Source organism: Argopecten irradians, chromosome 11 (genome assembly GCF_041381155.1).
Source record: "Argopecten irradians isolate NY chromosome 11, Ai_NY, whole genome shotgun sequence".
NCBI lineage: Eukaryota > Metazoa > Mollusca > Bivalvia > Pectinida > Pectinidae > Argopecten > Argopecten irradians.
Genome location: NC_091144.1, coordinates 21,277,330 through 21,288,054, shown reverse-complemented (window position 1 = coordinate 21,288,054; position 10,725 = coordinate 21,277,330). Strand labels below are relative to the sequence as shown.

The window sequence follows — 10,725 nt, the reverse complement described above, 5'->3', positions numbered from 1 at the left end:
TGGTAAGTAAAATAGTAAATAGTAGCTATCATAAAGCCCCTGGAATTATTCTCTTAATTATAACAAACAGAAACTAGTTCATGAGAAAAATCTCATTAAAAAGGGTGTCGACTATTTCGACAGAGTTAGGCGTGTTGGAAAGTGAACGAATTAATTCCCCTATAGAAAAATATACGTTCTTATTAATTCACGAGCTATAATTGAACTGTGAAATAGATTCAATAGTATCGTAAAATTGGCGAAGAAAAACAAATTAGCGGTTCGTCATTGTGGGTAACGTTATACATTACGGACAATAGCTTAACACCTAAAGCGGCTGTGAAATGCCAAGCAATTGTGTTGGCCACGCCCCTCCAACCATCCCCGGACCAATCAATAGAGCGACCCTGTTTAATTAACCGGGTCATGTGACTCGTGGCATCGCCCGGTACAGTCGTATAAATGTCATCTTATGTTCGGATAAACTCACTCTATCTTAGACTTCATGGAAATATCCTGACGTCCTGTCTTCAGATAAGCCATTGTCTTACATATTGGATAGTCATACTTGGACAGTTATCACGCAAAAACATTCTTCCGTATTAGACTCCGTACCTAAATTGTGACATCGCATATATATAGTGACATCTTTATTATGACATTTTTCATTATACTGGATTAGTTAAAAAGATTGTGATGATGATATTTCTTTCTGTTTGATTATACGTTTTAAAGTATAGTCTAATACACATTTAAAACAGAAACTTGATTGAAGTGAAGAAGACAATATGAACACCACAGCGGCTTACACCCCGTACCAATTCTCTCACGGATTCTGGCCATTTTCCGGATGCAACATGAAACCTTTGGAACTCCCGATCCACCCAGCTTTTATACATACACCGTATCCAAATTACAATACACAATGTGTAAATTCAGAAACATTGCCGGGCACGTTAGTCCGGAACAAATCTGACTCTTTTACTATAGACGCCATCCTGAGTCGGGATAGAGTGGACGATGTCCAACATTCTCCGGACGCAAAACCCGGACAATACTCACCGGAAAATCGTCATGGAAATAAAGACAGTTCGGCAGCGTCTCGGAGACACGCGCGTCTCCATGACAACTCCCATCCTTATCGGTCACCAAACGACAGAAACCTGGTCACTTCAGCTTCACATCCGATAAAGAAACAGCAACCCGTCAGCAACCCCGCCAAAGGTAAGGATAGTAGATCAAGTTAAGTCTGGTATGGTAATTTAGGTCGTTATTGGCATTTTCAACGAAGAAATAACGTTGGAATCAGTTCACCAAAATTGGTTGAAACAAATGAAACGGTGCCAACATTTAATCCTAATTACATATACTATCTGTCATTAAATATTGCATAAAAAACAATTATCATCTTTATTTGATCTTTGTGATATTATTTCGAAGCAAAGACAATGAATCACGAACGATACATACACAATGTATGTAATTTTTCAGGATTAATTAAGTAATAACATTTTTTTTTGGGGAAAGTGCGACAACTTGTGTCATATCCTTATTTTTACCATGAACAATAAAATTATAAGTAAATAACAATCAGAAACCAATGTCTTTTGTTTTCATCTTAAAATAATATGGTTTTAATTTATATAAATGAATTCTTTTGAGAAAATACAACTTGACTAATTACAAAAACATGTTTTTGCCAAGAATATTCCTCTGGCTCCTGGAAAATTATTCTATTGCGAAGAAATACTTCCTGTGATCGTTATGGTTAAACTAAACTACTGCTGAAAAAAAATTATATGAATTTGTATTCCATATGCTATAGAAACGATAAGATACATGTACAAACAAAGGTTGACATGATTTTTGTGCTCAAAATTCCCTGTATTATGTATAGTATTGTCCCTAAAATAATTTCAAATAATTTCCGAAAACTATTCATATATTCATAAACCGTGAATTATTTTGTATCGCCTTAAAATCTGTAATGAGTCTTAAATCTGTTTACAATTATAACCCGGACTCAACTTTACCTTTAGCAAGTCAGTTGGGAGGGTTGTAAGGCGGATTTTGTGAGATGTTAGGGTTCCAATAAATACATATATGATTAATACGTAAGACAAAATAAATTTGGCTGTGACATATGGATATTTGTCTGATCAATAGAAGTCTTAAATCCCAATTTCTTTACATCATACACAATCGGGATTGTGCGCGGTGTTTAATTAAGTCTAAAAAACATGTAAATTCTTTAGTCGTTCTCGTTTCATTGGATTCACATTATATGTAAAATGTCATTAAGTTAGAGATAATTAGTATAAATCCGTAAGAAAATTACAACCTAACTAGCTAATTAAATGATACCATTATAATTATGTGTAAAAGTTGCGCAATTGATAGTCAAATAAAATTAAAATTCAAATGGTGCAGGAATGTCTTTTCACAAAAACTAACGGTATTATTTATCTTAATAATACAGGGAGACCAACGAGATGAGTATAATAACGTTGAATGCATAAACTTTTGTAAATACATATACAAGTAACCGATGTTAAAGACGTGTAGCTTATAATTAGTTGTTCATTAAATTAATCTAACATGTCAAACAGTTAAATTTATATTGATCTTTAGTGGAACAGAATATAATTATTAATTTATTCCGTAATTACACGCTTAACAAAACAACATCATATATTACGACAATTTAATTAGCTTTTATTAAATTTTTAATATTTTTTATGAAGAAACTTTTTTTTTTCATTATGGATCAAATGTCCTTTTACACTCTATAAAGTTCGAATTATAGCTTAAGGGGACTACAAGTTATCTTAGGACTAAGGACATCAATCTCGCATGTATGAACTTCGCACATTCTGAAGTAATAAGTTTGGCACCACAATTAACCGTCACTAGTGCTAGCTGTTTGAGTAAGTATACTTGGAGTTGGTATCCGGACTTTTGATAAGCTTGAGCTAGATTTTTCATCGTTCGTTTCGAAATGTTGTTGGACCGTTCTCATTTATGCATATCTGTAATTTTTGCAGTTTGTGTTTGGCTGTTTAGGGAATACTTAGTGAATTCGGCGATAAAACGTGAATAGCGAAAGAATAAGCATGCTGGGATTTGTTTTGTTTAATCAAAATCCATACAAAGGGAAACAATATCCACATACCTTGTTAAGAAAAATGGTTTGATTCACATATGTCAGTATATGAAAAAATTAGCATTTAACTTGAAAAACTCACATATTTAAAAAAATACAAACCAATGGTTTTTTCGTCGTTTATCAGATGCTACACCGCTAAGCGCATAAATTGCAAAAAATGACAATAATTGGTGTTTAATCGTGTATATATATGTCAAATTAACACAAAAAATAACACAATATTATTCTTAGTTTGCCTTAGGCTAATTTTTCATTAAATATAGGATATAGTGCCCAAGGAATTTTTTCGGGATTTGGCAATAATTTTTTCCGCGTTTATGGCTATTAAGTAAATAGAGAAAATATTTGAAGATTTCTGTAAAAATGTCCACTACAATAATCCTTATTTAATCTGAAACATCCAGTGTTTATAAAAGAATTGTGTGTTCAAATAAAATTTTGTAGTTGTTCTCAATCACCGCAAATAAAAAAAAAAACACCACAACAGTATTTTTTTTTTTAGCTTAAAATATTCTTTGCCGGATTTACGATTAATCGTAAAGTTATCAGGGGTTGACGGTTGACAGTAAATTACACCCGTAAAGATCTCGATTTTGTGTAGAAATGGCTGACAATAGATACATAAGAAATACAATTTACCGCAGTATATCTCTGGGCCAGTAATTAAAGACTACACTGACCCCCTGCGAGGATAAACAGATCACAATAATTCCGGAACAACGGGACGCCGGCCCTTTCAGAATTTAATATGTCATTTGTAAAGCGGGTGTTGTTGGGCCACCCACCCTTCTCAGGACCAGAGAAGTGCCAATAGCTATTTATTGTGTCAGAGCAGTAGCGGGGTGCCCACGGGATCCAGATTAATAAGTAAACCAGTATCATGCTTCATGTTTGCACTAGTTTATACAGGGTAAATCAAGAATAGCGAAATAAATAAATAGAAAAACTTGACCTTTTGATAGGACCCTTTCTACGATGTAAACTGAAATATATCTAATGCTTTTCTCGTTATTGTAAATTGTATATTTGTCAAAAAATCAATAATGGGAACTATTTTTTTTAAATCAATTAATTCATTGATATAATATTTTGTTGTTGCATCAGAGTATATCTTATGTAACTGCATATTGAGGACTTACACGTGTAACATACATTATATCCCCGGAATATTGCAGAATGGATTCAACTGATAGGAATGTAGTAACTCTTTGATATGTTAATTAAACATTTTAATGAAAACACACGCAAAAAGAAAATAACCCCGACCAACCATTGTTCAATAGAAAACAGATTTGCTCTGGATGACAACCAATGGTTGATTACGTTGAGCATGCCGATGGGAACTCGACGGATACCCGTAGTGACCCTCATTGCTTGCTCACTTTATTTGGTGTGAAATGAAATCGAGTGTCATTTAATTTCGGATTGAATTAATCAATTTTGTAATTATTCCGAGATGTAAGGTCCCGTAACAAACCCCTTAGAGCACTACTTCTCAACGCGCAGGTGTGGGGTCGCGATCGGGCGATTCTCTCTTTATTAGTACGCACAGTTTATATGTGAATAGAAAACTTCGATGAGAGAACATTCACACCTGTAAATAATACATGTGTAGGACATTTCGCGGATTGTCGTAATCACAAAAATTAAACAAATAAAAAAAGGCGCTAGAAATGAAATACATGTAAGGTTATATTGAAATTATGACTTCATCGTGATTCAGGGTGGTTTATTCAAATGCCATGTTAAACATTTTATTTCTAATTCCAGGAGAGAAAGTTCAAAGATTTAATTTCACATATCAGAGGATAATAGCAATTAACAAATAACTGCACCGTATGATGCGCATAGTTTTTTATAGCAAATAATAAATTATACATATATATCAACTTGAAGCAATACATTGCTTTTTTATTCATCGGAATCTTCAGACAAAGCCCAAAACTACTTTTCACGAAAATATAATATCCCATATCACTGTATATGTATCATGGCTTAAACTCTACCCATTGATTCTACACATTGATCCAGGATAGTCTATTCCGGTATATATCCTTTATTTGTCTCTCTAAAACTACTATAGGTTTCTCGAACAAGATAGAGTACTACTACTGCAGCTCTAAAACATATGTTCATACACTGTAACACCTTGCACACATGGACGCCGTCCTTGCACGACCCTGGCTGTTAATAGGACATTAATGTTATAACAAACCAAACCATTATCAGATGTCTGAGGACGTTCTGAATCAGCGTCCAGCTCGACAATAATGTCATACTCACTCATTACTTATACAACAACAGATCAAAATCATCTGCATGCAAAAATAAACTCATTACAGCAAGCAAGAGGTCGCTTTTCTTGAAATATTGACATTATTTAATTTCTTTCATAAATAATTCATAAGAAATATTGGATTTACGTTTTTTTCTTCATTTTATTCTTTGCACATGTCACGAAAAATATCGCGAGACAATGGAACGATTGTATCTTAGAGAAGTGTCATTAAAAACAAGAGAAAGACAATTTACGTATCTCAAGACTGAACATTTTGTATGAGATAACTCGCTGGACATTACAGTATTCTGATATAGTTTATCCTCTGGAAAACAAAGTTGATATTTTCTTATCCCAATTCAGTTTAATATGCAAGCCGAAGTCGATTTTAACATATTGAAGTTTATTATCGTCAAAATGTTAGACATCCTCTAAAATGAATGATTTTAGATAACCCAAATGTGTCTACAGTTTGCAGAAGGCGGTCTTAATTTGATGTGTAATTTCATAAAACAAATTACATTGTATACACTTCTATAAGGATAAAATGAAATAGTCTAAAATTTAGTTATTACAATAAAAATGTCGTTGTCTGTATGCATTATATACTACTTGGCACCTTTGACGTTTGTCAATGTGAAGTTGGCAAGTGTTATCTCTACCAGAGTTTCCGCTATCACAAAAGGACACATTTGAGTTTTCCAGTCTTGCATTAAAACACATTAATACCATCTGCGTTGATAGGAACTTATTCAGCAAAATATAAGCAGAGCAAGTAATTAACACTCATTTACATCTGTTAATAACTTTGCTATTTTTCTTTAACAATTAATTGTAATAAATTATATTTTTTTGACAATAAAATAGCTTGAAACGAGATGAAATGTTCCAACGTAGGACGTCATCGATAACCCGACGACATCATGATATCGTTCTACTAGATTTTATTTTCTGATTCATTTCAATATTAGCGTTGCTGTTTGTTTAAACAAAACTTAATATCACTGATTTATTCCCACGATATTTAAGCCAGGCCATGTAATATTCACACGAAAATTGTCTTTATTTTTATGGATCCGTGGTGAGTGAAAAGTTTTTTTTCATAAATAGGTGTTTTTGTATTTTACAAATTAAATAAGTACATTATGTACATTTCTCAGCACTCTATTTAGCAAAGTGACACAGGGAAAACGTCATTCTGTGTTCGTACCATATAATTTTCACTTTACTTAACTTCATTATTGGTTGAAAAACATAAAAAGGATTTTATTTTCTTTGGATATTCGTAAAGGTTATTTTTTTGTAATAGACAATTTATTTCTGTAAAACCTATACAGAAAGCAATGCGATAAATATATGGTTGCATCGACATGGTTGTTCGACAAATACCCAACATTGTATTGTATTTATATCTTGTTACGAAAAGACACCCCATGATTCTGTCATTTGTAGAATAGAACATTGACACGAGTGGCATTTAAGTATTTACAAAAACACAAAGAAAGCTATTCATAGACATCTGCGAACACTTTGAGTTATAATTGTAGGTGAAAATATTGACAGATATGTACTGGAGAGGGCACTTATTGCTAAAATGCCGGATAAAGCTCCTCAATGGAAAGTAAACACGAAATACATATAATTATTCAACTATAGACCCGTAATTATATTTGTAATTATATTAAAATCCCACACTAACGTGCATGAAATCTCTTTATTGAACATACCGCATAATGATACATTCCGGATAACGATGACCGGACACCAGCGGATTTTTACTCTATTCCCAAACCCGCGATAAAAACACGTGCTATGTTGGAACTTTGATTCATTCATATTTGATCAATACGTTATAGAATAGGTCCATGGTTTGTAATGAGGGACCCGTATAATTAGTTAGATCATAAAAACGCTTTTGAGAGCAAATAGGCGTGGTGGGGTGGGGCTGAACATTTAACAGCAGAGACAGAAAAGGCCTCGCTAATACATTTTCAGGTGTTCTGTGGACAATTCTTTACAAATGGACAGAGTTTATTTGAAGACTATATTGTCAATCTTTTTATCCAGTGTGAGCAGACCGGATACAATAAAACTACAATGTGTAATAAGTGTGGTTTTAATAAATCTATGATAATAGCTCAACGAGTGAAGTGGCGAAAATTGAAAAGCGCTTCATTGTTCTCTCGGCATTGTAGATACTCATTATAGCATCATTGATTCACGGCGTCGGTAATGTGTAACTGTTTTTGTTTCACTACGAGCACTAATGTGTTTTGTATTTGGCTAATTGTTTAAAAAAAGAGCAAATATCAGCGTTTTAAAACGTGTTAATACAGACACACGAGCATCTACACGTGCTTAAGGGCTATGTCAGCGCTTTCTGATACATGTACAATGTACTTTCAAGGCAAATTTAATATTAAACTTCATATTTCAATTTCAGGTAAAATATGAAATATGGACACATAACATTCTTAAACACAATATAAGCGAAGTAGCATTTTACTAATGTACCATCAATATCATCCTTCTAACCGATTGTTTTATTGTTTTCCCAGATAAACCGGAAGCCACCAAGGAATCCAATCTAAAAACGGACTGGAAAACCGGAAAGGGCAAACGTATCCGGACAATCTTTACACCTGACCAGCTGGAGAGAATGGAGGCGGAGTTTGAAAAACAGCAATACATGGTCGGCACTGAACGGTGAGTGAGAAATGTCATATTAGAATTATTTTGTTCGACTATTAAAAGTACTTTATTATATAAAGCTAAACACAAATAAAGACTACTAACATTCAGTACAATTTTGTAATGGAAACTAATTTTATTGATGGGACTATTTTCTATCAGAAATTACAGCGCTATACTAACCGCAGATAAATAACTTAGCCAAATTAAGTATTTTTGCGAGTTTGGCCAAAAAACAACTTGTTTACTAAACATGAAATATAATCAAAATAGTTGTAGAATACCGTTAAATATTTAAAACCAATTAGTACTGAGGTTTTAAGTATTTGATTAATTGTCAAATCATGTACATTTGGAAAATTTATAATCATTCCTACATTTATCTATTGTTCTTGGTTATACTTCATCCTGGTTTGACTATAACCGTTCCATGTTGTCATTACAGGTATTACCTAGCCTGTTCTCTCAGTCTGACAGAGGCCCAGGTCAAGGTCTGGTTCCAGAACAGACGTATCAAATGGAGGAAGATGAACTTGGAGAAACAGCAAGCCAAGTTGGCGTCGTTTGACTTATTTCGGGGTGTGGATGTTGAGACAGACTCAATCGGCAGCGACGAAGAGGATAATAGGCTCCACGATAGTCAATGACCTTTAACCTTCAACCTCTGAAATTATATTATCGTGACAATGATCTCTGACCTCACTATGGATATAGGTTGTAAACTTCATCAGTAACACAGTACCATGGCTGTTGTTGTCGTGACTACCAGTTCAGTATGTTAACATTTGCTACAGAAGAAAACGTTGTTTAACGATTTTATAAATGTAGAGCTTAATTCCCGTCAGTCCGCAACTGTGTACATGGACATTGACGTTGGCCGTGACCCATGAACACTACGTCGAAGACGACGTAAACGTAGTACTAAAGGATACAACACATACAGATTCCAACGTTTAAAGTATCTGTGGGGACTGGGTTCGAATCTGTCCCCATGTTGTATCCGGTGTCTGTGGTATAGAAACATTTGTGTGTGTTTGGAAGGAGCAATACTGATACTCCTAAATTAACGCATAGTGCTGCAATAAAACTACAACAAAGAGACGCTTACATTTATTGATGTTTATTGTGTATAGATTATTGTAATTATATATTTATGAAAAAATACTTCATATTTGTTGTCTTTATTTTGCATTTTGTCCAAATGACCTCTTGCTCAAGGCAAAATAAAACTGCGACATACATGCATAGTACCAACATAAGATAAATCAAACGTCGATGTTATTTTAATTCTTTAGTCATTTATTGAACACTGTCGATTTCATATTTCATTAGCATACTGTTGCGTTTAAAACTAGATAGATACCAAATCATCATAAATGTAAGCACCAGAGCACGAAAAGAATTAAATGGTGTATTCCGCAATGCTTCGTAACTATTTACAAAAACGGTATGAGAAAATTACGAAATTTATAACTCCGTTTCACAAACTAAAGGTGTTTATAAGTCTAAATTTTCTGATAATTTACGAAAGTCAGATCCTCCTTCCCACTTACATATATTTCCGGTGTATAACTCTCCAACGTAGATGTAAAACAAAGGTACTAAGATGTGCAAAAGGCTTTCAGCTTCGTAAGCAAATATAGAAATATATACAGATCCTAATTCGAACGTCTTATATTTATCTGCATTTTGCTCCAGCTTAGCGCTCAGCATTGATTGATACGATTGGCTAGCCATTTGTCTGTAAATTGTGACAGGCCTGGATGTGCTGATCGGTGTCTCCGTCACTATGTTTCACCGAGATAGCACTATAATAGTTCCGCTATCACATGGAGACACAACACTGATATAGCGCAGTCATAACACATCGCACAATATCATGTTATATTAAGCTTATTGCCAGAGGTACCGAACAGCACGTCCCATCTACTGGTGACATATATACTGGGCCATAAAATGCGACTCAGCCAGAGAAATTAACCCAAGGCTTTCTTCATAGGGCGAACACAACTAAGAGCTGGTTAGAAAAAGACAAGTACGAAAATTTAGTCAACTCTTATAAACATGTAATAGGACAGCAGATGTGATGTGCAGGGCAACTGCAGAAGTCTGAAAAAATACCACATTTATCAACAAAATACCAATCTCAATGTACAAAACAATTGTCTTAAAGATGCGTCATAGCCGACAAAACATAAATTACACTCATAATATGAACAATAATTGATGTTTAATAGTCATACATATTTATGACTAATTCACACAAAAACAAAAATAGAAATAATTTATTATGCTTTTGGTTCATAGATATAGTGCCACATAATTTTTTGGGATGCAATTAATGACTTTTAATATTTTTATCTTGAAATAAAATTTAAAGCTCAAACTTTTCAATGGTGGTAATGGTGTAAATAAAGTAACTTTTGTAACTGAAGATAAATACTAATTTATCTGCTCTTGTTTTTTTCCTGAGAAAAAATACTATTTGTCAGCGGGTGAGAATCTTTAAATTAGTTTCCAAACAAGTGTTTGTGGATTTAAAGTGATTTTGTATATTTATCAGGTTGCTCCAACACAGCCTTATTATTACTGCAAATATCCACGATACATG

At 33.7% G+C, this 10,725-nt stretch overlaps 1 protein-coding gene across 1 annotated transcript; it reads left to right on the top strand.

Moving 5' to 3' along the window:
- Window positions 1-517: 517 nt before the first annotated feature.
- On the top strand, window positions 518-9,278 carry LOC138335753 (homeobox protein notochord-like). The gene is made up of 3 exons (XM_069284916.1): window positions 518-1,203; window positions 7,982-8,129; window positions 8,560-9,278. The coding sequence occupies exons 1-3, from the start codon at window positions 768-770 to the stop codon at window positions 8,759-8,761; spliced, it is 786 nt and encodes a 261-aa protein (XP_069141017.1). The 5' UTR covers window positions 518-767; the 3' UTR covers window positions 8,762-9,278.
- Window positions 9,279-10,725: the final 1,447 nt, after the last annotated feature.